The 26,538-nt window shown below is 44.0% G+C and overlaps 1 protein-coding gene across 2 annotated transcripts in view; it reads right to left on the bottom strand.

Moving 5' to 3' along the window:
• LOC105475872 (acyloxyacyl hydrolase) overlaps positions 1-26,538 on the bottom strand; it is a 206,135-nt gene that overhangs the window by 21,492 nt on the left and 158,105 nt on the right. For both annotated transcript variants that reach the window (XM_071095041.1, XM_011731433.2), the window contains exons 14-19: positions 23,485-23,521; positions 22,661-22,735; positions 14,318-14,490; positions 6,590-6,648; positions 6,452-6,511; positions 4,740-4,836 (exon numbers count right to left, since the gene is read on the bottom strand). In XM_071095041.1, coding sequence (XP_070951142.1) covers positions 4,740-4,836; positions 6,452-6,511; positions 6,590-6,648; positions 14,318-14,490; positions 22,661-22,735; positions 23,485-23,521 — 501 coding nt within the window. The remainder of the gene's footprint in view (positions 1-4,739; positions 4,837-6,451; positions 6,512-6,589; positions 6,649-14,317; positions 14,491-22,660; positions 22,736-23,484; positions 23,522-26,538) is intronic.

Raw genomic sequence — 26,538 nt, forward strand, 5'->3', positions numbered from 1 at the left:
ATGATTCAATTATCAGAGTTAGTGATGCAGGTTGAGCATCTCATATCCGAAAAGCCAAAATCCAAAATGCTCTAAAATTCAAAACTTTTTGACTGTCAACATGATGCTGAAAGGAAATGCCTATTGGAAAACTTTGGATTTTGTATGTAGGATGCTCAACTGCTAAGTATATATAATGCATATATTCCAAAGTCCTAAAACATCCCCCAAAATCCAAAATCTGAAACACTTTTTGTCCCAAGCATGCAGGATAAGGATATTCAACCTATACTGTGTTTTCAAAATGAGAAGAGATGACCATTCCCTTCTCCTTCCCTTGGAGACTTGAGCAATCCCATGATTGTGGGGATTATAAAAGGAAAACTCAGGAAAAAAAGCACAAAGAAAGAGAAGGGATATTTACTTGCCAAGCTTTGCAGAGGAACAGGGTTGGGAGCAGTGGGAGAGGTCCACCTTTTATCATCACCATAGTCCAGCAATTCTAAATGATGTCGATGACAACACATTCCTCCCTGCTAGGAAATTATTCCTGTCTGTCAACTCCCATCCCTTCCCTACATTAGGTGGCAACTACAAGGGAGTCCAGCCTTTGGAAGAACTTGCTTGCCATATAAAATAATACAATAGGTGTTAAAAGAAAATGCTGCAAGTTTACTAAGACTACACCCTGTTTATTTACAGAGGTAAGCATCATTTTTTTCCCCATATGATTATTATGCCTGTGAGGGCTACGGGTCATCACATGCATGTAGCTATCAGGACAGTAAAACTTAAGGGAGCTTCAGTAACTCACAGGCAAGTGTTTATTTAGGATTTTATCTGTATCATGGCCAATGTCAAAGGAAAGATCCTTTTTTTGTTTATCTCAGTATGAATTCTGCTTTCTTGGGAGAAATGCAATACCAGACACTGGTCTTTACTTTTTCCTTGAATGATTTTAGAGTGGGAGGTCCAATCAAAGATAACATGGTAAGTTGGTCAGTTTCCTTTCTACTTTGGACCATAACTTAAAATAGACCAATGAATTCCTATTTGTCCTTCAGAAGACCTGGATTAAGTTTCTTGAATGATCATGGATGATCTGTGGAGATTTGGAGCATGATGTATTTTGTTTTGTTTTCTTCTTCTTTAACATAGTTTATTTGTAAAATCAAAGAAACGGCTAACGACCAGCTTTCCAAAGATGTAACAGAAAGAATGGAGGAAGACTCATAAAACACTTGATAGCTGTTTGATGAACAGCAACCCTAGCAGATATTTTAAAGAAAAGGCTGCTTTCTGGTCAGCACCATAAAGTCATTGGCTGATTTCACAAATGTATTCATGGTGAGGGGAAGCAAGAGCCAGGTTTACTCCAATTGAGCTATCTGGGAAGCTGAGGGCAGCTGGAGATATATTTAAACTGTCAGTGTAAAAATGGCTTTGTCAGCCAAGTGGCATTTTCTTTCCTCTGTGGGGAGGTGTGGTGCAGACAAAGAAAAAGAATATCACCTGCTCAAGTTGGCATTTCCTGAAGGGAGGAAAAGTTGCTGCCTCTGTTTAGTTCATAACCAGTTGGAGAATGAGTCAGCAAGAGACAAAAAGAGTCTTTGGAGATGAGCAATCACTTTTCAGTGCTGGACTGAGGCTGCCAGGGTGGAAAATGAACGGGTCTTGTGCCTACTTTCAAGAGACAGGGACCCTCAACTGCAATTTGCTCTGTCACAAGGATGTGAAATTGTGAATTTTAATATCATGAAAAATGAGAATATTTTTAACACAATGGTCAGATCACATACAGTACCAAAATGAGAGGAGAGATTTTCATGGGACTATCAGGACTGCAGACGTAATAAATAACTCTGTAGGATTTTAATTTCTGATAAAAGATTACTTTTCTTCTTGGTAATGAGATGCATTTCTACCATACCTTCCTTGAAGGAACTCAAAGTACTTCACAGACATGAATGGAGCTGGGGGGTGGGTTGGACATCAGGAGTGAAGGAGTTGCTTCATACACACTGACGATGGTGGGGGCAGGGGGATGGCCACTAGCAGTTATTGAGTCCTTACAACTTTACAAGTTTTGTTTTACTTAATCCTTACATGGGTTAGTTATTTCTATCCTACATGCAAGGAAACAAAGGCTGGGTGGTTATTTAATTCACTTGAGGCTACCCAGCTATTCTGTGTCTGAGCTGGAATAGGAACACAGTTGTAAATTCTGGGCTCTTTCTATAACCACACATTGTACCCACATGAGGTGGGTTTCTGGGAAGATGAGCTGCCCAGGCATGGGCGGTCACCCATGGGGATGGATCTTGGAGGGGATTATCCCTCCAGCGACTTTGGAAAATGCTAAAATTTCAAGTTAAAAATGTCTTTTGCAGTACCCAACTCTGAGCTTAAGTCAGGACACTACCACAGTTCCCAAAAACCAGACAGAAAAGCTAGCTCTTTCAGAGGTGGACAAGGCGGCACCTAGACATCAAATGCAGGTATCAGATGTTCATGGGGGTGGGCCCCACAGTGGTCCCACTGTTCTCACAGGCCTTCCCTAGTGGGGTGTCCACTAACTTCCTGAGGAGAAGACGAAGAAGGCCCCATGGAGAAATGCCTAGGAGGCTTCTACCACGTTGATGTAGAATGTTCAGTTCAGCTTAATTCAACTTTTTGCTTTTTCACTGCGTCTATTATTGCTGTGAGGACAAGAAAGGACTGATGAGGCTCTGCTTCCAAGCATGTCAGTTCAGCTGTGGAATTCTGGGCAGACAAGAATAAAGCTCTTCTCTCTATATCCTCCACAGAGATAAGGACTCTTCTGTTTTGTTGACAATTATGTTCCCAGCACCTTCATAGCTCTGGGCACATAACAGGACTTACAAATCTGATGACTGACCCAGCTCTTATTCTTGAGGCATTATAGAGCTCCATTTATTAAACTTTATTTTTATTTTCATAGAGATGAGGTCTCTGTCAACCAGGCTGGAGTTCAGTGATGTGATCACAATTCACTGTAGCCTCAACCACCCAGGCTCAAGTGATCCCCCCATCTCAGCCTCCAGAATAGCTGGGACTACAAGCATGCACCACCATGCCTGGCTAATTAAAAAAAAAATTTTTCATAGAGATGGGGTGTCGCAATGTTGCCCAGGCTGGTCTTGAACTCCTGGACTTGAGTGATCCTCCCACCTCGGCCTCAGAAACCATTTACTAAACTGTAATGGGCATAGAAATGATCTGTGGATTGTGTTTGAATGCAGGTTCTGATTAGGTAGGTAGGTCTGGAGTGGGCCCTGGAATTCTGCATTTATAACCAGCTCTTGGGTGGTGTTGATTTTGCTTATCCAGAAGCATACATTGAGTAGCAAGGGTGTAAGGAAATGGTACCTTTTCTGTGTAACAGGCATAACATTTAGGAGGATGGCACATTACTTCATACAATCATCACAGAGAATTGTTAGGAAGATATGGTATCCCCATTTCCAGGGCTGGAAAGGGAGTTTAAAATATTCAGAGAATTGCCTGCAGTCCCAGAGATAATAAATGACAGAGCTAGAGATCACTCTGGAAAGTAAGAAAGTCCCATGTGAGTGTTAGACATTATTATATTTTTAATAACTTTATCTATATTCAAGGTTGATGATGATCAAAGATCACTTGGTGGTGCATTTGTTTACACCAGGAATTCATTAATGAGTCTTCAACTCTGCATTTTAATGAGAAGTTATTTATCAAAATGTCTCTCCCCATGAGAGAAATGTGTATCACCTAGGCAGGAAATCTAGTTAAGGGAGATCAGTCTTGTTGAAAGGATGTTAGGAATTGAACTACTAGAGTCTGCAATGCAAAATGTGTCAGCGAATGTAATATTTGATAATTCATGATGGCCATCTGCTCCAACCCAGATGCTACGGATGGGGGCATTGGGGGTGGGGGACAGAGATGATAAACTCTGGATGAGGAATCTTCCATCTTTCGCCTACACTGTGAAACCCTTCATTAGCATTATCTCATCTGGCAGTCAACAGGGGGCTTTGCTCTTGTATAAAAATTGCTTAGCAATGAAAATGAATCAGGAAGGATTACAGTCAATAAGCAATAATTTTTCAGACTCAAGATGTAAAGGGTAAATCAGTAGCTATAGTAATCATGCCTGTTTTTGTGTGGCCCCTCAGCAGTGACTCCAGTGTTTGGACAGAATGCTAAAAAACAAACTTAGTAATAGTCTTTCCAGAAAGTTGGGACATGGGTTGATTACTTTGCCACGGGCAAGTTCTTTGGTCCCTCCCTTAGAGGTTCTGATTAAGTTCATCCTGTATGGAGTGTGGGAATCTGCACTGCTCTTGAGTCCCTGGGTATTTCAGGGCCCACTGTGAGAGGTGCCACCATATCCCTCATTTCTGTCACATCCATCAGGTAACCAGGGCTTTTAACCTGGGAAGAACAGGTTAGTGAGTGCATTAACCTGTAGGTTGCCAGCCCAAATCTCTTTCTAACCAGTCGCTGGCTCTATTGCATCAGGGATTCTAAAATGATGTTGAAGTACAGAGGTAATGCTGAGCCCAATCTTTTCAGAAAAAGTCCCACATTTTATCTTTTTTCAATACTGAGAGCTATTAGTGTGTCAGAATAGGCAGGAGTAACCCTGCCTAGTCTGCGGCCTGCTGGCTTATAAAAAGCAGTATAAAACCAGCTGCCCAGGCCCTAAACTAGCTGCTGCTTTCATCTTCTGTCAACACCCAAACAAAGCTACTTACTTTCATGGAAGGCAAAATCCATGTAGAAAAGATCGAAGTTTGTAAATTTCTCACTGGCTGCAATTTTTTTCAATGTGTTGGAGAGTTGCTCTGCTCTCTGAAGAGAGATGAAACAGGGAGAATTCCATGAAATCTAGACTTTGACTTTAGTGACATAATTCAGGCAGAACAAAGAAATCGATCATCCCCATCCTACTCTACTTTCATTTCTCCAAGCCATCAGCAGACAGCTGCTCTGCACATTAAATTCTAGTCACATACAAATGGCCAATGAACGTGAGACAAATGTTAACATTCTTTAGGAATTGAATCAGTGTAAATTAGTGATACTAGTTTTTCCACCCTTGGGATTGTCAAAAGTAAGATAACCATGATATTGAATGTTGTCATGGGTAGGTGTCATTAGCTTAACTTTTCTAGAGAGCAATTTGGCAATACGGATCAAATCCTTAAACACGGACATACCCTTTGGCCCAGTAATTCTTCTAGGAATTTGTCTCAAGGGAATAGAGATGTACACAGAGACTTACACCTTTAGATATACGATTGTTCATCACAATGCTATTTATCATAGTATAAATTTGGAAACAATCTAAATGTCCAACACCAAAGGATGAAATAAATCATAATATATTCACATGTATAAACTTTAGAATGGTTTCAATATTATGGTGTGGAGAAACAATTTATGAACACTGGAAAGCATAACAGAGTATGTGCATTCTCATACTATGTAGGCAAAAAACCAAATATATTGATCTCTGGAAGTGGTAATGGGAAGACATACACATATACTAACTTTGGGTGGTGAAATTTTGGGTGATCTTTGTTACTTTTCTTTATTTTTTTTGTGTTCTCCAAGTTCAAAAAATTGAAATATGCTTTCTATGTAAAAAATGTTCAATAAGTCTTTTGTTCATTCATTTTTGTTTTTGAGACAGGGTCTTGCTCTGTCGCCCAGGCTGGAATGCAATGGCGCGATCTTGGCTCACTGCAACCTCCGCCTCCTGGGTTCAAGTGATTCTCATGCCTCAGCCTCCTGAGCAGCTGGGACTACAGGTGCCCACCATGACACCTGGCTAATTTTTGTATTTTTAGTAGAGATGGGGTTTCATCATGTTGATCAAGCTGGTCTCAAACTCCTGACCTCAAGTGATCCTTTCACCTCAGCCTCCCAAAGTGCTGGGATTACAGGTGTAAGCCACTGCGTCCAGCCTCAATAAATATTTTACAAAGAGATTATTCACCATCCATGAAAGAAGTGCAAATCATATTCTTTGAGCAATGGATTCCCTGAGAGAAGGGAGGAAGGTTCTTATTTACCTCGGGAGAACTTCTGTCATGCATAGGGGCCAAACTCAACCAACTCTCTCCAAATCCACAACTATGCTTAGGACCAGCTTTAAAAGGTGTGTGTCTGTGTGTGTGTGTGCGCGCGCGTGCACAGGGGAGTGTTTGTGCACACATGTGGACACACGAGAGAGACAGTGGCTGAGAAACACAGTCAGCAGAGGACAGACCCAGAGCGAGACAGAAGGAGACAGGGTGTACCAGGTTCTCTTGGCTCCCCAAGCACCTGGAAGGTTTGATCTTGTTATTCACCAGCTTGGAGACCATCCCCCTGCCAGGATCCCATCCCCAGTGAAAACTCTGCAGCAAACACAGGGAAAGAATGATCAAAGATGGTATCAAAAGGCCTGTGACAGTCGTACCTCTGAAGTGAGAGTCCGCAACGTCTTGTTGGAAGACATCCAGCCGTGGCAGGGGCTGACCTGAGAGCGGGAAAACACTTTGATTACAGAGGAACAGGGTGGGTTAGCAGGCCTTGAAGCAAGCCAGTGAGTGCTCACCTGGAGGCAGTTCAGGAAGGAGTACAAGTGTGCATAGGTCACGTCTTTATTTAGCTGGCCTGGAAAACAGAACGGTCTGGTAGATTGCAGGCACTCAGCAATAGCAGCATTTAGAGATACTCGGGGGCTTCCCTGCCTCCCTTGCAGAAGGTCGCTATTTCCAGCGGATTCCCCTGATTTTTCATGCAGCATTGCTCTTGAAGAATGCCTGTGCTTTCCTCCTTTCTGAGCCTCTAGAAATTCAGACCCAGAGTTGGGGAGGAGCCCTGAGGAGCTCACTTCCATATAGAGCTCTGGACATGGGTCAGGATGGGGCTGGGGAAACTGGCCTCATCTGGACTCAGGAAAAAGAAATCCAAGTATCCTACAGCTCGATATGAATGAGGATGCCTTGAATAAAGCCCTTTAAGAGCAGCACTTTCTCCTGGCCGTGGTATGAAATGCTCCCTGCATGGGGCACAGGGAACATTCGAGGTGGCGGTTGACCTAATTCTCTTTTCGAGGTTTATGGAACGCACAGGTCTGACCAAATTATGCCATGCCAAGGGCCTGGCAGGACATTCTGAGTATCTGAAGCTCTGACCACATAGTTCCCTGCAGTTGGTGAGCTGAAAGCTGTGCAAAATGCTCGGGTGGCCCATGGGATGGGGAGGCAATACCTCATGTCTCCCTTTGTGGCACTGGATTAAGGGCTGTCCAGTGGATATCTTATTTGACCCTAATTAGTAGACACCCTTATTTTCTAGTGCAGGTTACAGAGGTACATAACAAAGTGAAAAGTACCAGATGAGGGTTCATCCAGTTTTTCTGAACATCAGCTATAGTCCCAGAATCTGTGGGGGTGATTTCTTCTCTCTTCCAACACTGCTCCACCCCGCCTCCAGCATATACTCCCCCCGAAGCAATTAGACTTTCATGCTGTGGCTGACACACAAAATCCAGGGCTCCCCAAAGCTCGGGGGTGAATGACTGACACTGTATCCATTAACACTCCTCACACTCTTGAACACATAAAGGAAGATAATAGGACCTATCTCAGAATGAAGAGAAAGATTGAAGTTGATAGAACAGAGTCTTATTTTTCACTTATACCTCTGGTTAGTTAGACTGGAAGATAGATTCAATTTTCTTGTCATAGAGAAAAAATTTATTATCTCTCTGTGTGGTTGAGTGAGTCCCAGGACGGGAAAGCCACAGGCTCATTACGGCCACTAAAGCCACAGTGACCTGCCAGGTCTGTCTTCTGCACAGGCTCCTGTATCTTCACATTTTAAATGAATCCCAAGCCCTCGGCTTTTGTCCTTGCTTTCATTTTATGGGTCCAACACTGAGCTCCCATTTTCCCCCAAGTTCCTACTTCTACCCACAGAGGCTTTGTTCCATTTTGTGTGTGTGTGTGTGTGTGTGTGTGTGTGTATACTTTTTGTCATTTGCTCCCTTCCTGAATGTGTCTCAGCTGCACTGACTGATGTTTTCCTTCTCCACTCCCCACCCTGGGTTCTCCACATGCTCTTCTGGCTTGGCTCTTCCCCTTTGGGGGCTGCCACTGAGTCATGACCTTCCGTCTCCCCACCTTCTGTCAGGGCCCAGTGTCTGGCTGCTTTTGCCTTGGTGCCTGGTGCCATCTTGTCTCTATGTTGGAACTGGGGCCTCATAGTGAAACTTAGGTAGCCTGGCTGGGGCCCTGCCACCCTTCTGGGCCCTAGTGTGTCCCCTCCAACTGAGGGGCAGCATCTCTCTGCAGCCTGATAGGAGGTGGCACCTCATGCCTGACCGTGCACTCTCCCCTCCCCACCTTCAGGCCCAGATTGCTTTGATATCCAGAGAGGCCGGAGTTTGTCCTGCTCCTGTGACACTGGGAACTTCATTGTTGACTCCGCCTTGGGGATGAAGGCCCGCCTTGGCTTTGCTCCACCCTGCCTGACGCCCTCTCCTGCTGTCCTGCTGATGGCCAGCACAGTTCCCAATGAGACCCTGAGGGGTACCCCCCTTCTGCACCTCCTCAGTCCCTCTCCCTTTCCCTCTGGAGTCTCCTGGCTCCACCTCCAGCTGGACCTGATTGAGAAAGGGAACATCCTCAGTGTAGGTGGCTAGGTCTGCTCAACAGGATGAAGGCACATTAGGTGCATTTAGAAGAACCTGGGAAAGTTGTAATGAGTCAGTGTCCCTCCTCTCTGGTGTGTCTGCCTGTTAGAGGGTAGGGACTCTGGGGCTGGTCATGTGGAAGATTGGCTAGAGGTGCTTGTGATGGACTTATGGTTTCGAGGAAGGGAAGAGGGAAATGGTTCTTACACTGTCTGCTTTATTGGCAACATCAGTTGGTCCCCCACTCTTTCTTTTTAAGCTTTGGCTTTGATCTTTGTTGCTTTAATGTAATTTTGGCCTATTGATCCTACCTCTATGGGGTGCATGAAGAGAGGTTGTGTCTGTGACTCCCTGGTTAGAAAGTCCATCTGGATAGGAAAGCTGATCAAGAGAGCCCAGGGGCAGGCCAGGAGGACTGTCCCACAGTGGCCAGGAATCACCAGGGGCCGAGGAGCTCTGCCTATGTGTATCTGTGTGTCTTCATGTGTGTCTGTGTATGTGTGTTTCTGTGTCTGTGTCTCTCTGTGTTTTTGTGTGTTTCTGTGTCTGTGTGTGTGTATGTGTCTGCATGTGTGTGTCTGCGTGTGTCTGTGTCTCTGTGTGTGTGTGCGTGTGTGTGTGTGTGTGCCTGTGTGTGTGTTGTGGGGAGCCAGTGGGCTGTCCCAGTGTTTGCCATAAGCTCCTCTGAAGATCAAAGGCCTGTTCTTCTCCAGCTGGCTAAGTGTCGGCTTGTGTCTTCGTAATCTGTAACTTCTTTAGGGCAGGGTCTCTGGTAACTATTTAATTCTGGAAACATAACTGAAATCTTAGGTACCATAGAAACCTAGAACCAACAAAGATCAGTCTTTGAAATGAAATGCCATGTAAATGTATTAAAACCACATTCATTCAGATGGAGGGAAAGCGCATGATAAAATAGAAACACCAAGGTATTTTAAAAAGGCATTTGGTTTCAAGTTTAAGAGTAATTGGGGCAAGATGAAGTTGCTGTTTTGTGGCAGAAGCTCTTCAAGGCAGGCCCACTAGCAGATGAATTTGCAGCCAGGAGTCCCTGGCTTCCTCCCTATCGTCTAACCCTTGGGATGGCCCCAGAAGGCCTGTGACTTGCCCATCCTCATGGGCACTCAGCACGTTCGCTATCAGGGTCCATGTGCTGCGTTCCTCAGCGGAGCTGTCTTTTCTCTCTCATTTGAGGACACAGACTGCATCTTATGTCATCTTTACTCAAAAGCACAGAATAGGAATCTCAGAGATATTTCTGGAATGATCGCCTTCCTTACGGACCATGGCTGAGAGGACTTGTGACCGGCCAAGCTTGACTTTTCTCGAAAGACCCATGCCAGTAGAATCCCAGTGTGTGAGGCTTGCTGTCTGGTAATTCCTCACGAAGACAATAAACTCCCACCAGGAATTTTAGTGACTAGGAGAGACTGTGGGATGCCCCAGCCCTCGGCAGCCAGTGACAGACTGGGTAGTGAGTCACAAATCTGGCTGAGAAGGAGGGATGCCAGGAGGGATTGGTCCCCCCCGCCTCCCTGGCAGGAGTGAGACAGCCACCTGCTCTTGTTCTGGGCCCCTGTGACCTGCTGAGTGGTGCTGTGGCATTTAACCCTGCCTTCACTGGTTGCTCAGGCTGAGTTCCTGCCCATCCTTCTGAGGGGAAAGGAGGCAGCAGAGACTGTGTCACTGACCAGGGGGTCTCCTACCATGCCTCTGTTTCCTGAACGCTTTCTTAATTTTTAAGAAGTGGCCCAAGTCAAGTCTAGACACTATGTTCACCACATTTCTAGGCCCCAATTAATGGAACTCATCCCCTTCCCCCCTACTTTTTTTTCTTTGCACAGCACCCTTAGCACAACCCTTAACGTGGTGCCCAGGAATCAGACTTGAGTGTCCAGCTGCTGACTAAGATGAGATCTATGGTGGCCTAGGCAGAGCAACCAAACCCTGAGGCCGGCCCAGCACGAACCCTGCTTCACTGCTGGCTCAAGATCCAAAGACGGGGTTTGGGGTGAGAGCAGAAGAGAGACAGTGCAAGAGCGATAAATAAAATTACTGTAGTTAATGAAAGCATCTATCTCACAGAGTCGTTTTAAGAATCACACCTTCTCGGCCAGGCACAGTGGCTCATGCCTGTAATCCCAGCACTTTGGGAGTCCGAGGCAGGTGGATCACCTGAGATCAGGAGATCGAGACCAGCCTGGCCAACATGTGAAATCCCATCTCTACTAAAAGTACAAAAAATTAGCCTGGTGTGTTGGCGGGCGCCTGTAATCCCAGCTACTCCGGGGGCTGAGGCAGGAGAATTGCTTGAAGCTGGGAGGCGGAGGTTGCAGTGAGCTATGATTGCGCCGCTGCACTCCAGCCTTGGTGACATAGTAAGACTTCATCTCAAAAGAAAAAAAAAGAATCACACCTTCCTAATGTGGCCCCCTCTAGAAGTCTATCATCTTGTGTGAGTTACGAGTCCTGTCAAAGGAGGCCTGGGGATACTGGACAAATCCCATCTACTTCCCCAGCCTTTCTAGGAAGGACCCTGATGCTTCGTTGAGAAATTTATAATTTATTTCCCATGGCAACCAGGCAGCAGAGATAATTTAGGATGTGAATAATTACTTATCAGCATCAAACAAATTTTAGATGGTTTTAGCTTTCTCCTTGATTGGATTTTTTTTTTTTTCAAAACTACTGATGTTTCTATAGAACAAACTTGTTCTATCTTTTTCTTCTTCCCATTTGTGCTGTGACATGCTAGGGTGTGATTAGCAGCCAGAAAGAGTCCACTTGAGAAGGACAAGGCAAAGTCTAGAGCAGTCTCTCAACCTTGTGTGACAGTCTTGATTTTGGGGTGCTGTCTCGTTCATTGTAGATGTTTAGCAAACCCCCTGGCCTCTGTTTGCTAGATGTTAGTTGCACCCCTCTTCTTCTGAGACTGAGTTTCACTCTTGTTGCCCAGGCTAGAGTACAATGGCGCAATCTCAGCTCACTACAACCTCCCCCTCCTGGGTTCAAGCGATTCTCTTGCCTCAGTCTCCCAAGTAGCTTAGACTACAGGCACCTGCCACCATGCCCGGCTAATTTTTTTGTACTTTTAGTAGAGACAGGGTTTCACCATGTTGGCCAGGCTGGCCTTGAACTCCTGACCTCAGGTGATCCGCCCACCTCGGTCTCCCAAAGTGCTGGGATTACAGGCATGAGTCACTTTACCCAGCCTAGTTGCACCCCTCTTCTATCTCCAGATGTGATAAAAGCAGGGTGGGGGTGAGTGGGTTGCCCCCAGTTGAGAACCACTGGCCTAGAGAATCCACAGAAGTGGACAAATCCCCCAATCATCCTTTTTTCTTCCCTCAGTCCTTTCCAAATTGCATGGAGTCATTCTTACATACCATTCTTACATTCTTTTTTTTTTTAGACAGGTTTTGTTCGTTGGTTGGTTGGTTTGTTTTTTACTCTTGTCACCAAGGCTGGAGTGCAATGGTGCAATCTCGGCTCACTGCAACCTCCACCTCCTGGGTTCAAGCGATTCTCCTGCTTCAGTCTCCTGAGTAACTGGGATCACAGGCGTGTGCCACCACGCCCTGCTAATTTTTGTATTTTTAGAAGAGACGAGGTTTCACTATGTTGGCCAGGCTTGACTTGAACTCTTGACCTCAGTTGATCCACCCGCCTCGGCCTCCCAAATTGCTAAGATTACAGGCATGCCACCGTGCCTGGCCTCATTCTTATATTCTTACACACATTTTTCCTTCCTCCAGTCCTTTCCAAATTGCATGGAGTCATTCTTACATTTGATCTCATATTTATGAAACCAAACATGTCTCATAAATCAAGTGAATTGCATGGCATATCCGAAAGAATTTATGGAGGTGGCGTAACCAGAGTTCGTGGAAAGAGAATGGGATTTGAAATCAGAAAAATGGAAGTCAAGTCACTATTACTGTGATGGAGTAAATTGGGAACAAATTTCCCTGCCCCCAGCTTCTCTTTCCAAAGCATTTCTTAGTGTCGGAGAGACATTTGGAAATCTGAAAGAATCAGTTGAGGGCAGATGTACAATTTTCATATCCCGTGGTTCAAAGAGACATTCTTAGCCCAGGTTGGTGTCCTTTATACATGCAAAGCAGCCCAGAATGGAGTGAAGTTCCATGCGTGATCATGCTATTTCTAAGGGGGCGTGGTCAAAGTTGCATGAACAGGAGGAATATGCTCTACTTAGGTGAGGCTGGACAGTGTTTTGCTTGGATAGTAATATTTGTGATACATGAGTAATTCAAGAGAAAAATGGTTTCATCCTTATTGGTGGAGAATCTGGGATGTGGGTGTCTGCTATTGTCCCTCCAATTAAGAGACCAGAGCTCTTTGAGAGCTAGCTAAAGGACCCTTACTCTTTTTCCAGGTGGGGAGAGGCAGAATTTCCTGAGGGAGAAGTAGGGGGGTTGTCTTAGACAGGGACTGCAGGAAGAGGACAAGGGAAGACTGGAAAGATATACACAAATATGCAAGAAAAGGCTCTTGATGGCCTGAAATGGGAAATCTTGCTCTCCACCTGCCCCCTCTAAGGAGGGCGTGAAGGAATGAGTTTCAGGTCTTCTTTGAATTTCTCACCTGACTCCTAAGAAGGTGCTTGGACTGCCAGCTCCGTTTAGTGGATTGGGCTCAGGAGGTGAGCGGGGTAACACCAGGGAAAGGATAGCCCCTTCTTCTTGATAGATTGGTGCAGGTGCTGTCAATATGGGGCTGACAGGAGGGTACCCAGGCCTCTTCTTATAGATGCTCATCAGGGAAGACTTAGGCCAGCTCCCTGTTCCTCTTCCTTGTTCAATTTTCTTCCTATGGCACTTATCACCTTCTGACATACTTTTGAGTCATTCTCTCACTGTAATATAAGCTTTCTGTGGGCAGGGACTTAGGACTATTGTGTTTTCTGCTGGTTACCCTGTGCCTAGAACAGTACATTCTCCTCTGAAATACAGAAAGCAGAGCCCTGCTACAACATATGCAGTGAACTCTGTGATATTTGGCAAGCTACCTAACCTCTCTGAGCGTTGGTTTTTTCATCTATAAAATGAAATGATTGTGGTTGATGAAAACATCTATCTGACAGGGTTAAGGATCACACTTCCTAATGTGAATTACTAGCACTTTTATGTTATTTGTATAGTATCAAGAATATTTGAGTTGCCATTAGAAAGCTCCGGGAACATTTTAAAGCCTTTCAGAGCTAAGGACCCCAAGAGAGAGTAGAAGCAGGAAACGAGCAGGCTGGAGGACCGTGCTCTAGAGAATTCTAACAGGCCACCAGGAGGCACTTACCACTGAGGTTCAGAGAAATCCCTGTCTTTGTCTCCTGTTTGGGCTTCCTCAGCTCATTTTACATTTCACCTTCTGTTAGAGGAATTTCCTGGTTTGAGCGCTTACCTTTCGATGTGTCCTAATTCTTCGTGAATTACTTCTGCCCTTTCTGCCTTTGGATCTGATTCTGCTCACCTCTGGATAATGACCTTTAGATACTGCACATGGGAGCTCTGACCCATGTTCCATAATGGCATTTTAGGCACATTTCTATATGGTTTGAACCATATATACATTGAACTGTATATACATTGATGTTATTAAAGAGTAAAAGAATCTTCAAACTGATACCGAGAGGATGATATCTGTTGTGCAAATTATCCCAGAGAAAGGTTCCATCTGGTAAGCCATATAAAATAACATGGCTGCCATCGGGCAGGTGAGAATTTAGATGCTTCAGAGTCTGCATGACGTTGGAGTAGAGTTTCTCAGGAGTGGTCATGGCTGGGACTGGGTCACTCTTCCTGTTGGTGGAATAAATAGAAAATATATTGGTTGATTGTAAGGATAGATGCATGCAAGTTGCACGCAAATACAAGATGCCTCACACACACACACACACACACACACACAGAGAGAGAGAGAGAGAGAGAGAGAGAGAGAGAGAGAGAGAGAGAATGTGGTGGTAATTGGAGCTATTTGTAAAATATTTCTGGATTTCCACCTTTCTGGCACATAGTCAGACTGGACTTATTGACTTCCTTGTGGTTGAGTGGACTATGTGACTATTTCTAACCAATGAGTGGTGAGCTGAAGTGACATGTGTGATATTTGGTGATGAGACACCTTTTAGAATGCTCTTTTTCTTTGCATGGGTATAGACAATGTTCTAGATAGCTGCTTCACCAATCTGAGTCTCAGAACAGAGTCCCATGGTGATCTCTGATGGACAAGTAGTATGAGAGAGACGTAAACATTTGTTGCTTTATGCTACTAAGATTTTAGGGGCCGTTTGTTCCTTTGTTCCTGTAGCAAAAACTCACTGGCCTGACTTACACAGTGTTGAAATGAAAGGGGTCTGGTATTGCTTATGATTTATTTGACACTTTGAGGTCTGTAATTTGGTCTTTAAAACTTTTCAAATGTATCACAGTTAGGAAACAGAATCTTACTGACCAAGTTATATGTCCACACTATAGCTTGCTTTTTATTCTTCAGTTTCTATGCTGGATTTGGACTTGCATGCATTTCCTGATGGATTTCTATTCCAGGCTATACCCTGCAACAACATTTCCAACCATCAATTCCAGCCTGCATTGTTGTCTTTATATAGTAGTGCTTGTGCTCTCTAGAGGGTATTTGATTTTTTAAATTATATTTTCTTATTTCATAAAAGTTAGTAAAATAAAAAAAGAAAGTGCTGAAAGTAATTATGAGAGACACAGTCCTAAAATCAAAGCATGTCAGACAGAGGTGAAGCTCCTAAGTGAGCTGAAAGTGATGAATCTTTGCCCTCAATCAGACATTTATTGAATTTAAGCTGACTTACTTATTTTCATTTGGTTTGGAAAAGAAGTAAGGAATGTACAAAATACTGCAAAGACATCATTTGAAGTTATGTTAAAATTGCACCCATTGGTTGATTTAAAGTTATGTTTAATTGGGTGCTATGCTCACCACCTGGGTGATGAGGTCATTTGTACTCCAAACCTCAGCATCATACACTATATCCGTGCAACAAATGGGCACATGTACCCCCGAATCTAAAATAAAAGTTGAAATTATTTAAGAAATCTACGTTTAAAAGGCAAAGGGTGCTAAAGTATTTTTGGCATTAGTATATGTTTATTATTGTTCATTTCTTTGTACAACTGACTTTTGGACACACCTTCAGGAACACATCAAATTTGGATTAGGATCCTAAGCTGCATTAACTCGGGAGTAGAATACAGAATTTTCTAGGGTTTTCATCCACTCTTTAGGCTCTAACTCCCTGTCTTTTCCCTAAATGGAACAATGCTACAGTGTTACTTTCTCTTTTGCATACTTAAAACTCCAGTTTCCCCAGTGATCCTATAGTGGGTTAAATAGTGTCCCTGAGAATGTGACATTACTTGAAAATAGGGTCTTTATGGTTGTCATTAGTTAAGATGAGGTCATGTTGGATTAGTGTGGGCCTTAAATTCAATGACTGAATCCTTATAAGAAGAGGAGAGGACACACAGAACCACACCAGGAGGAAGGCCTTGTGAAGACAGAATCAGACACTGGGGTTACAGCTGTCACGAGTCAAAGAGTGCTGAGGATCGCTGGGAGCCACCAGAAGCAGAAAGACAAAAGGAAGGAGTTTTCCCTGGAGCTTTCAGAGGGAGCATAGCCCCGTGGACACCTTGATCTTGGACTTTCAGCATCCAGAACTGTGATGAAATACATGTCTGCGTTTTGAGTCATCCAGTTTTGGTACTTTGTTATGGCAGCTCTAGGGAACTTAAGACAGATTGTGAACCAGATAAAATAAGTCCATCACTCAGAGGCTGGGCCCGGGGCATAAGTGATATGGAAAGAGGGGACAGAAAGGAGCCCCCAGGGATCCATAATTCTCACTTTTAAGGGAGCTCATAAATGAATATCGGCACTGCCTTTTTGGAGGTCAGTTTTTCAAAATATATCCAAATTTGAAGTTGGCTTAACTTTTGACCTTGGAATTTCACTTTCGAGAAGTTATCCTATAGTAACATTTCCACAAATGTGCAAAAATGTGCATACAAATACTGCAATACTGCTTGGTGTAGTGTGTAACTGGAAAAAGACAGAAGCCTGAATACATAAATTAGGGTACACCTGTGCAATAGAACTCTATATAGCTGTTAAGAAGAATCAGATAACTAGATATCATTGGTTGCACAACACTGTGAACTGGGAATGCCCCTGAATTTTTGCTTTAGAATGGTTAGTCTTACATTATGTGAATTTCACCTGAATAAAAAAAAAGAAGTAATTTGTATGTATTAATATAGAAAGATGGCTAAAAAGTATTGCTGACTACAACAATACTTCTGGTGCTGTGGGGGTAGCCAGTAGGGTGGCAGTTGTGGTTGGTGTATGTGCTTCTAAACTATGTAATGGATCGCTAGAGTCTCCTAAGGGGGGAGAAAAAAAGACGTCTAATTTTACAAACTCTCAGGGTGTAGAACTGCATGCTAAATTCATGTTTTCCATTGTCAGGAAAAAATTACACTATTTTAAAAATAAAAATCTTCCTAGCCTGATAAAAAGCAGCTACAGCAATTTGCGACTAGGTTGCCTACCTACTAGAGCAGAAGCGTGGGAGGGGCTTTGACTTGATTCCTATATGCATAGAAGCAGCACTGAAGAACCTGCCCAAAGTACTCAGGTTCTGTATTCACTGTGTGTTTGAAGTGTGACAACAAGGGTGAAATGAAAGGCAAATCGGGTATCTATAGCCTTTCTTCTGTCATTGGTAAAGCTGGCACACACTGCCAATTCACTTTTGTCTTGCCACACTTTTTTTTTTTTTTTTTTTTTTTTCTGCTGATACAGCCACGCTTTGGCACAAAGCAATTATGCTGAGCTAATGTTCTCCAACCACATAAGGGCAAGATGAGTTAAGATGGACAAAGTCTTCCCAAATCCCCATTAAATAATTATTTTTTTGGTTAGAGGCACAACCCTGATGCTAAATGAAGAATCTGAGCTAATTTGTACTTATGAAAGGGCACCCACAAATTAAGCAAGCATAATCAACATGGCTAGTTGCTAAGTGAAATAAAAATGGAAGCCTTGGTGTTGCTAATGAAACATTCTCCAGTTACCTTTGTTCCACCTTGTACAACTATAGAATTTACTTTTAATTTGCATAGCAAAATCAACCAACTCTCAGCTCAGGTAAGGGCAAGGGAGTCTATGTGACTCATGGGGTGATCACCCCTTCCAGATGCCATAGAAGGTGCCTTTTGACTTCTGTCCCTGAAAAGTTTTCCTTTCTTTTTTCTTTTCTTTTCTTTTTTTTTTTTTTTTGAGATGGAGTCTCACTCTGTCACCCAGGCTGGAGTGCAGTGGCGCAATCTCGGCTCACTGCAACCTCTGCCTCCCAGGTTCAAGTGATTCTCCTGCCCCAGCCTCCCGAGTAGGTGGGACTACAGGTGCACACCACTACACCCAGCTAATTTTTCTATTTTTAGTAGATACAGAGTTTCACCATGTTGACCAGGATGGTTTCAATCTTTTGGCCTCGTGATCTGCCTGCCTCAGCCTCCCAAAGTGCTGGGATTACAGGCATGAGCCACTGCGCCCGGCTCACTGAAAAGTTTTTAATGCCATTTTGATCTGTGTACTCTTTCTCCTCTGGTGATGTTTGGGGGAGACTTTGTGCTAGTATTCTGGAGACCAAAGAACCCTAGTGGTTGAGAACTATCTCCTAGGTCTCGTCTCTCTGGTGTCTGCCAAAGGACGAATAGGCTGGGCTGAAGGTATCTAACCCTTTCAACCCAGGTGTCCCAGGCACCTGCCACCTTGGATTTGTCTGCCCACCCCAGGGTCCCAGCGCCCCTTCTCACACACCAGCGAGCTCACCCCAGACACTCAGATGGATAGGTGAGAGATCGAGAGTGCTCAGCTAACAAAGAAGATGTGAAAACCAGCCTGGGGCACAGTGGCCACACTGGGGAAAATAATGAGAGAGAAATTTGTGCTCACTGACATGCTCTCACACATGTCAGGAGCACATGGCCAGGCTTGGAACAGATGAACACCCTCACTCCTGAGTGTGACTCTGAAGCCTGTCCTGCCCTAATGAATTGTGTCTGATCAGGCAAAATAAGCCTGATCATTTCATTACCCTGGCAGGTAAGCCAGCCAGATTTCACCTGGCCGGTGCCAGAGAGAGGTGTCCCTTCTCAAGGAAGAAACTGATCAGTATGCACAGAAAACCAGTTTCCTGGAGCCACAGCTAAAGCCCAGGTCACTGTAGTGGTCAAGTGCTCACACCTTACTCACAGCTAGCATTTGTGTTTTTGAAACACCCAGGTAAGAGAGTTAGACCTTTTCTTCATGCCAGCCAGTTACAATCACATTGTTGGGCTCTCATCCAATCCCCTTGAAGAGATATCTTTTTTTTTTTTTTAAATAGAGACAGGGTCTTGCTCTATCACCCAGGCTGGAGGGCGGTGGTATGATCATAGTTCACTGCAGGGTTGAACTCCTGGGCTCAAACTATCCTCCCACTTTAGCCTCCTGAGTAGCTGGGGAGAAGGGGCATCTCGATACAGACTGGGAATGGGATGAGGCCTCCCATATTACCCCATGCATAGAGATACATTAAACGTCCCTTAAAAGTGGGCGTGGCCTGGAACATGCTGGCTGGTTGGAACCTCCTTATCATTCCCTTTGCTACCTATGTCTCTCACTGAGGAGTCTGGGAGAGAGAATTCCTCTGAGCAGCAGGAGCTCTTTCCATTCCCTTCCCTGCTGGCTTTTCTATCATCTGAATAAATAGCATGGATGGTTTCTCACTAGTCCAGGCTCCTTAGGGCCTGTGACCTATCAGTGCCTCAGCTGGCTTCCTCTTAATGCAGTGCTGGTCAACTGCCCAGGGCATAACCTGAAGCACTGGCGTTGAAGAAAAACAACAGTTGGGGGCAGACAGGCACAGACACCCTGTGTGGGTGGTCCTGGCTCTCTCCATAAGATGAAAATGTATAATTTATACTTTCTGTGTATACTCCTAAGAATATGATGCTTGTATGAGTGCCATCTGTCCTATGATTGTCCACTGTAACAAATGAAACTATATCCATTTATGGGGCTAGTGCTAGATGCTTGTATAATTCTATGGAATTTCCAGCAATTACCATGTTCATTTCAGGGATGCTGCACTGGGATGTTGGCAAAGGGTTGTCACTGGCCTTTATGATTGGACGTTCTGAGGCCATTCCCGTTTCCCACTACTGCCTCTGTCACCCCAAGGTTCTGCTGCTGTAGCTCCCCAACATTTGCCTTGTTTTCAGGAATGTTTCTCCTTTCATATCATTCACATTACATAGCCCTCAAGGGCAGTGATCGCAAAAGCGCAAAGGAAGCTGAGTTAGCCTAAATCTAATTGAGCAGGGTTACAATGAGAAAGCCGGGTTCTCTACGTGATCTTTCTTTTTGACTTCCTGATGCTAAAAGCTATCTTCCAATCATGACCCTCATTCATTTAACCAGTATTTGTTGAGTAACTAGATGAGTTTAGAGAATTGAGAAAAAAGCACAAAAATGTGTCACTTCAGTAAGAGCTGGCATTGTCATAGAAAAAGAAAAGAAAAAAGTCAAGCAAATATCCTAAAACTTGTTCCAGGACAGACTTATTATGTAACTCCTTGCTGCTTGAGCTTTTTATAAAATCCCTTTGCTCATTTTGGGAAATCTACTCCACCTTGACGTTCTGGCAGATGGGGAGGTATAGTTGCCATCTGTCTTTATTTTTTTAACCCCTCCACAGGACATCACAAAGTGGGCACCACAGGGACATCCCATACTGCCAACTCTGTTCTTTCACCCAAATGCTTGCTGCTTCTCTACCCAGATCCCCAGCAGGGGAGAGGCTGGCACAGGTCTCTGGCTGATGTCTGCCTGCCCTTTAGCTCTTTGGGAAAGGAAAAGTAGGACTGGGCTGGAGGGGTCTGGGTAAGCAGGTTTTGCTGGAAAAGTACAGTTTCAGGAATTTTGGCTTTTGGAGCCAGAGTCTCTTTCTGCACATGTTCTTTATTCAGTATAGTCAGTTTGCTCTCTGTTCCTCTCTGGAAGGACACGCTCTGGGGGCTGGGGGAGCAATGACTGATCTGACCATAGCCTTGTTCTGTTTCATGATGGCAGCTAGAGCCTGAAGCATGGTGTTTCTCCTTCCATTAGCTCCTTGATGTCAGGGGCTGTGGCTTCTTTGCCATCATATCCATATCCTAGAGCCTGGCACAGTGCTTGGCACATCGTGGTGCTCACCATATACTTAAAAAAGTGAGTGAGTCAAAGAGGAAATAAGACAGTGTGAACTACAGACAGGGAATGGAATTTGGTTAGATAACCTGGTTTGGCTCCCAGCTTTGACGTTCGATACCAGAACAGGCAAGTTCCTTATCCTTGCCAAATCCGTTTCCTCATCTGTAAAATGGGACAATCATCCTTGCCTCTTAGGGCTGCTGGGAGGATGGAATGATATAGAGTGATGTACCTCTTGGTTTATGGCAGTTCTTAAAGGGTGTTTGCTGTTTACTGGAAAGTCCCAGGTGGCTCTTCACAGACTTTGGTGCCAAGCACGTAGCCTTGGCCAACTTGGGGTTCTGGGGCCAGCAGCAAACCAGCCTAAGGGCACCAAGGTGACATCTGGCATATCAGAGTCTCTGGATCATTATGGCATCTCCTCCCCTGAACGCACTTCACTGATTATGTCTGCATCTCCTTTGCCATCTGAATTTTATCTGTACGGGCAAACACACTTTAATACCATTGAGTTTTGTTTTCAGCACAGGCTTGGAAAGCGCGGCAAGTGAAATACAGGAAAGCAAACAGGGGAGTGAGCAGGATGGCCCACTTCTAGCACAGTTGGGGTGGAGTCCAGCTCTGCCATTAATCAACCCTGTTGCCTCGGGCAAATCATGAACTTCTTTTGGCCTTACTTTCCTGTTTCCTAAAATAGTGAGTGGGTGGCTATTGCTACTGGGGAGTTGCTCTAAATCCTGTCTCACCATTTTTTTTTTTTTTTTGGCCATAATCACAGGACAGATGGCATTCATACATGCATCATATTCTTAGGGGTGTACACAGATTTTGAGAAACCTCCCCAAATGTTATATAGGAACTAAGGAATTCACCATTTTGAAGTCACTACCAATATCAGCAGTTTAGCAAAATTACCTTCTTGCTATGGGCCATGGGCATAAATAGGATTGGCCATGAGTTATCCGCAGTTCCTTTGCAAATGCTGTAGGTCTGTGCGTCTAAGCTGTCTCTTCCACAAGAGGAAGTAAAGTAGATCAGAATATGAGTGAGATCGACGTTCTTATGGGGTAGCTGTGCTTCTGCCTTATTTTATTTAAAAAATCACAATTCCCAATCTTGGGTTCTCAGTCAGTAGTAGCACATTTCTTGTTATATAACTGATCAGGATGCACCCATTTGTTGTTACATCAGAGTTGATAATTAATGGAGCAGATATTTTCAAAAGAAGCTTTCAGCGTCACAGATTGGTAACGTTGATTTCACATGTGTCTAGGACTTGCTTTTTTTTTTAAGATAGAGTCTTGCTCCATCACTTAGGCTGGAGTGCAGTGGCATGATCTCGGCTCACGGCAACCTCTGTCTGCTGGGTTCAAGTGATTCTGCTGCCTCAGCCTCTCATGTAGCTGGGATTATAGGCACACACCACCACGCCCAGCTAATTTTTGTATTTTTAGTAGAGACAAGGTTTCACCATGTTGGCCAGGCTGGTCTCAAACTCCTGACCTCAGGTGATCTGCCCACCTTGGCCTCCCAAAGTGCTGGGATTACAGGTGTGAGCCCCTGCGCCCAGCCGTGCTTCTAAGATAGAGAAATTCCGCTGAACAGCAGGCTGCTATAATGGAGTGGAGTTGGTGAGGAGAGGGTGGGGAAGAGCCCAGAGTCAAAGAATCTTGAAAATACTTTTTCTCAATAACTCACCCATTGCAGACATCATTTCCAATCATGGCATATATAACGATGGCAGGATAGTCCAACATCTTGTTTCTAGACAAGCTGAGAAGGCATAGATGGAATCTGAATGTCAGATACTTGGAAACCTAGCTATGTAGCCAGTGACACAGGCTGGGCCTTTGAAAATCTTGGTATGACCACCCTCTTGGCAACCTTTTTGCTATTTTTCTTTCATTCTAGTACAGCCAACCACCATTCCCACTTCCCATTTATTCTCTATAATCATTGTCCCACTTGCCTATTAGAGAAAGGCCACATAAATGCATAAAACTGAAAAGAATGGATTGAGGTCCTGGGTAAATAGACACAATACTATCTTCTTGGCATCTTTCACAGCAATTGCATCAATAAGCACAGGTGAGTTATTGGGTTACTTATGTCCATGTTCTTAGGATATCCTGGCAGCCGTGGACCCATAGTCAACTTTGAAAAGGCAAAGCCTTCTTGAGGCTCCAGTCAGGACAACTCGAGCCTTGTTTCTGAATTTCAAGCCCCAAAGAAGCACAAAAAATGTTTTCTCATTCATAAAGCAGGAATATGACATCATCCTTTTGTCTGTCAGACCTAAGTTTTACCAACTTTGTATGCATTTTTATCACCCTTCTTTGAGGACATATGCAAATTAATCACTTTCTATGCTCACTGGCCCAAGGAGTGATATCCTAGAGTTTGGATAGTGACTAACAAGCTATTTATGCTCAGTAAAAATGATTTTGGGGTAATAACAGAGTTTTCATTCCTTATTCAAAATGAGGAACCAAATTAAAAACAACTTTTTATCTTCCACTTACCTTTCTATAAATTTTTTCAAGTTTCGGGAAGATGCACCTGAATAATTAAAATTAAGAAAACAATTAAAGTTAGTGAGTTCAATTTCACACTATCAGTATGGGAGTCTGATTGACTGAACTCATGAAAGCAGCATTACTGTTTGGTCAAAGGTTGTTCTGACCAACACATTGATGGCAACAATTTGCTTCCAATAAGCTTCTGTAGTGTTTAATCCTGGAACTCTCCTTAAGGGCTTTTCTGTTTATTTACAAAACCAAAATTTCTTTGGATTCATGGGTCTTCAGACATTTCCTAAGCATACATGAGTAAATCTTCTAGTAGATGTGAGAAAAAAGTATATATCTACTACCAAACACACAAACTACCGAAAATATTAAAGAATGAGTTGAAGAATTAGAGGAAAATGCAAAGAATGTTACAAGAATTACCCACCTCCTTGGAGAGCCCCATTTAATCTCCTCCTATTATTCCTGCACACTCCCGAGGCTCCCGCAGGCTGTCTGGCCAACACAAGGTTCAGATTGTAGAGTTGATATATTTCAACTCTTGTAACGATATACAAGACCATCCTGCCCCATCCCGTTACCACCTGTAACATATCTCTTATATGAAAATCCAGACCAGGCATGGTGGCTCACACCTGTAATCCCAGCACTTTGGGAAGCCGAGGCAGGCGGATCGCTTGAGGTCAGGAGTTCAAGACCAGTTCAAGACCAGCCTGGCCAACATGGCAAAACCTCGTCTCTACTACAAATACAAAAAAATTAGTCAGGCATGGTGGCGTGCACCTGTAATCCCAGCTACTCTGGAGGCTAAGGCAGAAGAACTGCTTGAACCTGGTTGGTGGACGTTGCAGTGAGCTGAGATCGTGCCACTCCACTCCAGCCTGGGCGACAGAGAGAGACTTGCCTCAAAAAAAAAGAAAATCATATTTGTTGAATACTTATTTTATTCTAGGTGCTGTTACACTTTTACAGCTCATTTAAGCTGTGGTACAATTGTGTGAAGTAGGTACTGTCGTATTCCCACTTTTAAACGAGGAAATTGATGCCCACTTAAGTGGCTTGCCCAAAGCCACACAGGTACTCATTTGAAGAACTTCAGTTCGAACCAGTTCCTTCCGTCTGCCATGCTGAACTCTGGCTTCCTGTGGACAGTGCTCCTCTAGGCTGTAGTTGAGAAAGAGTGAACCCAAACTAATGTACTGTCTTTTTGTCCCCAAGAGACAGATCTGCTAGAAATAAGCAAGTAATTCTCAGGTGGGTGTTGCAACTCAGTGGATGAGTTAGAGAAACACCATCCTGTTGCCCCTTTCTGTAGGAAGATTCTCCTATAACTTCCAGCCTTGGAAGCTTGGGGATAAGTGCATTTTACCGCAGACCCAGGCGTGTTCCTCCAGTTCCATGTGGGAAAAAGGGCAGTGTGCAGCCATGAAGGGTGTGCTGGCCTGTGTCTCACTGAAGCTGTGTAGCAATGCAATGATTGCCTCTTTTTCACATACAGCTAGTGGCAAGCTGTACAGGCAGCACTGATGTTCTCTTGGCTGATTCAGGAATGTTAGTACATTAAATAAATATTGCTTTATTTCCATTTTATTATGGTTATATATATATATATATTTTTTTTTGTGACAAAATCTCGCTCTGTTGCCCAGGCTGGAGTGCAGTGGTGTGATCTCGGCTCACTGCAACCTCCACCTCCTGGGTTCAAGCAATTCTCCTGTCTCAGCCTCTTGAGTAGCTGGGATTACAGGCATGTGCCACCATGCTTGGCTAATTTTTGTATTTTTAGTAGAGATGAGGTTTCACCATGTTGGTCAGGCTGGTCTCGAACTCCTGACCTAGTGATCTGCCTGCCTTGGCCTTCCAAAGTGTTGGGATTACAGGCGTGAGCCACCGCATCTGGCCTCATTTCATCTTTTAACCCCTCTTGAGTGTACAATTCAGTGGCATTCAGTTCATTTACATTGTTGTGCAACCATCATCACCACCCATCTCCAGAACTTTTCCATCATTCCAAACCAAAACTCAAAATGCAATAAAGAATAACTTTCCACTGACTCCCCCCTCCAGCCCCTGATAACCACCCTTCTACTTTCTGCCCTTTTGCATTTAACTGTTTAGGCACCTCATGTAGATGGCTCAAGTCATACTTGTCCTTTTGGGTCTGGTTTATTTTACTCAGCATAACGTCCTCAAGCTTCATTCATAACACATTTTGTTTATCCATTCATTCGTTGATGGCCATTTGGGTTATTTCCACCTTTTTGGTTGCTGTGAATAATGCTGCTATGGATAGTCCCTGCTTTCAAGTGTTTTGGGCATATGGTATACCTAACTGAAAGTGCTGGGCTGTATTGGAATACTACGTTTAATTTTTTTCAGAAATGGCTATGTCATCTTCTTTCTTTTTTGTAGTGAGGCAAGGAATCATTATTATTATTTTGATTTCAACTTTTATTTTTGATTCAGGGGTACATGTGCAGGTTTGTTACCTGGGTATATTGTGTAATGCTGAGGTTTGGGGGACAATTGATCCCATCACCCAGGTACTGAGCATAGCAGACCCAATAGGTAATTTTCTTTATTTTTTATTTTATTTTAAGTTGCAGGATACATGTGCAGGATGTGCAGGTTTGTTACATAGGTAAATATGTGCCACGGTGGTTTGCTGCACCTGTCAAGCCATCACCTAGGTATTAAGCCCAGCATGCATTAGCTATTTCTCCTAATGCTCTCCCCACCCTGGCACTCCCCCGACAGGCCGCAGCATGTGTTGTTCCCCTTCCTGTGTCCATGTGTTCTCATTGTTCAGCTGCCACTTATAAGTGAGAATATATGGTGTTTGGTTTTCTGTTCCCGTGTTAGTTTGCTAAGGATGATGGTTTCCAGCTCCCTCCATGTCCCTGAAAAGAACATGATCTCGTTCCTTTTTATGGTTGCGTGGTATTCCATGGTGTATGTGTACCACATTTTCTTTATCCAGTCTATCATCAATGGGTATTTGGGTTGATTTCATGTCTTTGCTACCATGAATAGTGCTACAATGAACAT

Source organism: Macaca nemestrina, chromosome 4 (assembly GCF_043159975.1).
Source record: "Macaca nemestrina isolate mMacNem1 chromosome 4, mMacNem.hap1, whole genome shotgun sequence".
Taxonomy (NCBI): domain Eukaryota; kingdom Metazoa; phylum Chordata; class Mammalia; order Primates; family Cercopithecidae; genus Macaca; species Macaca nemestrina.